This window comes from Triticum aestivum, chromosome 4A, assembly GCF_018294505.1.
Source record: "Triticum aestivum cultivar Chinese Spring chromosome 4A, IWGSC CS RefSeq v2.1, whole genome shotgun sequence".
NCBI classification, from domain to species: domain Eukaryota; kingdom Viridiplantae; phylum Streptophyta; class Magnoliopsida; order Poales; family Poaceae; genus Triticum; species Triticum aestivum.
The window spans coordinates 735,399,976-735,401,762 of NC_057803.1; the positions used below are offsets into that span (position 1 = coordinate 735,399,976).

The 1,787-nt window shown below is 45.9% G+C and overlaps 1 protein-coding gene across 1 annotated transcript; it reads right to left on the reverse strand.

Annotated features, from left to right (window-relative positions):
- Window positions 1-920: 920 nt before the first annotated feature.
- Window positions 921-1,456, reverse strand: LOC123083479 (acetylserotonin O-methyltransferase 1; the record flags this gene model as incomplete). The annotated part of the gene is given in 1 exon segment (XM_044505515.1): window positions 921-1,456. A coding segment is annotated over 1 exon segment (429 nt), but the record flags the coding sequence as incomplete, so codon positions are not given.
- Window positions 1,457-1,787: the final 331 nt, after the last annotated feature.

A 1,787-nucleotide genomic window follows, 5' to 3' on the forward strand; every position in this document is an offset into this window, starting at 1 on the left:
GTTTCAACAATGTGCACATAGGAAATGTCTGACGGCGATAGCGAAAGGGAATACGGTATGTGCAAATACTGCGAAGACAAGCACGGCCTGTGTGACAGGCCTCGCCTAGTTGGTGGTAGGCACTTGAGCATCAAGCTGGATGAGAACTTTGAAGTGCATACAGTAAGTCTTTAAGCATGACTTCTGCTTCTTTTGCTTCAACTTATAATTTAACTTTTTTTACTATTCTACTAGCATATCCCGTGCCATGCAAGAATATATGTGTTGGATAAGGTTGGTTTTAGTACTATGGAAACTATGGAGGTAAAAAGAGTTAACTTGAGAACCGAGCATGGTTATAGTTCTCTCGCAAAATTACACAATACAGACACCTATACCCATTTTGAATGCAAACAACGGAGAGCACTATGCGAGACTTATGCATTTGAGCCTGATATGCTTATCACCTTTGATATTCGTCCGGAAGATGATATTGAAGATAATATCAACATCTGGGTCGATGTGCTGACGCCTCCAGTTCTACCATTATGTAAGTTTCTCAATCATATTTATGTATTGGATATTTTTTATTCAAAAATAGTTGACAACTAATTTCTATTCACAGTTTATTTCCATTCAAGCAAACATGTCCGCCGCTTGGTAGACATGACCTACTACGGTTCCGGGGCTGAAGTAAACTGCGAGGAGACAAGTCATTATATTTCATGGCTTGAGGATCTTCATACTGTCAAGACAAATTATTTTCCTAGACTTAGAAATCTTATTACTCAAAACGTGCGACCAATAGTATTCGTACTGAACTTGGGTCACATCTATTTAGGAAGGATGGTAAGATTTTTACTATTTGTCAACTGCATCTTTTGCCAGCCATGCGCCACCTCAAAGAGCGACGAGGCGGCGCTCTTTCCGTCGGTGAACCCCTCGCGTATGCTGAAGAGAGCAGTGACGGGCACCGGGTTGACCAACACGCTCACAATAGGGGACAGGTCGCAGCGGCGTGACCTCTCGCCGCCAACTCCGACGAGGAGGCGGGAAACCCTGGTGAGCTTGTACATGGTGGCGCCGCTAGCCTGGACATCGACGGAGAAGACACCAGAGGTGGTGAGCACGCGCATGAACCGCTGGAGGTGGGAGACCTTCGTCCGGTGGATCCCTGTGTCGGCGGCAAGATCAGACAAGGTGGTGGCACCACCCCTGAGGTGTATGGCGTCGGCAATTCGCAGCTCGGTGGCCGCGCCGAGCGCCATGGACTTGATGTAGACGAAGCAGTGGTGGTAGAGCTCGAGCTGAGCTTGGAGCAACTCCTCGCTGCTCATGGTAATCTCGTCTTCTTGGACGTGCGACGCCATGGTCTGTTGAATGCTCGCCTTGTTTGGGTTGCCTTCTCATATAGAGGTGAAAGGTTGCGCTCTTGGACTTGACAACAAATGCATCAATGCGATTGCTCTCTCGCATCTAACCGTGAGCCTGACATAAAGGATGTGATGTGACTTTCACGCAGGCATTAGAGCAACTCCGGCATATTCTTGTAAAAATCACAAACCTTTGAATAAACTGCTAATCTTCTATGTCTAAATAGCTAGCCCCCACAAACATATTTCTCTAGATATACACACATGCCACTTCATCATGCATGTTAGAGTTGTGTCGAATATTGTGTACAAGGTAGGTTACAGTTGGACTTGTAGTTGTATTGTGTTTAGATAGAATATGGAGTCGTGTCCTAGTAAGACACTTGTATCCTAGGCCTCTCGTATATAGTGGGGCTAGACACACGATGTAACCTA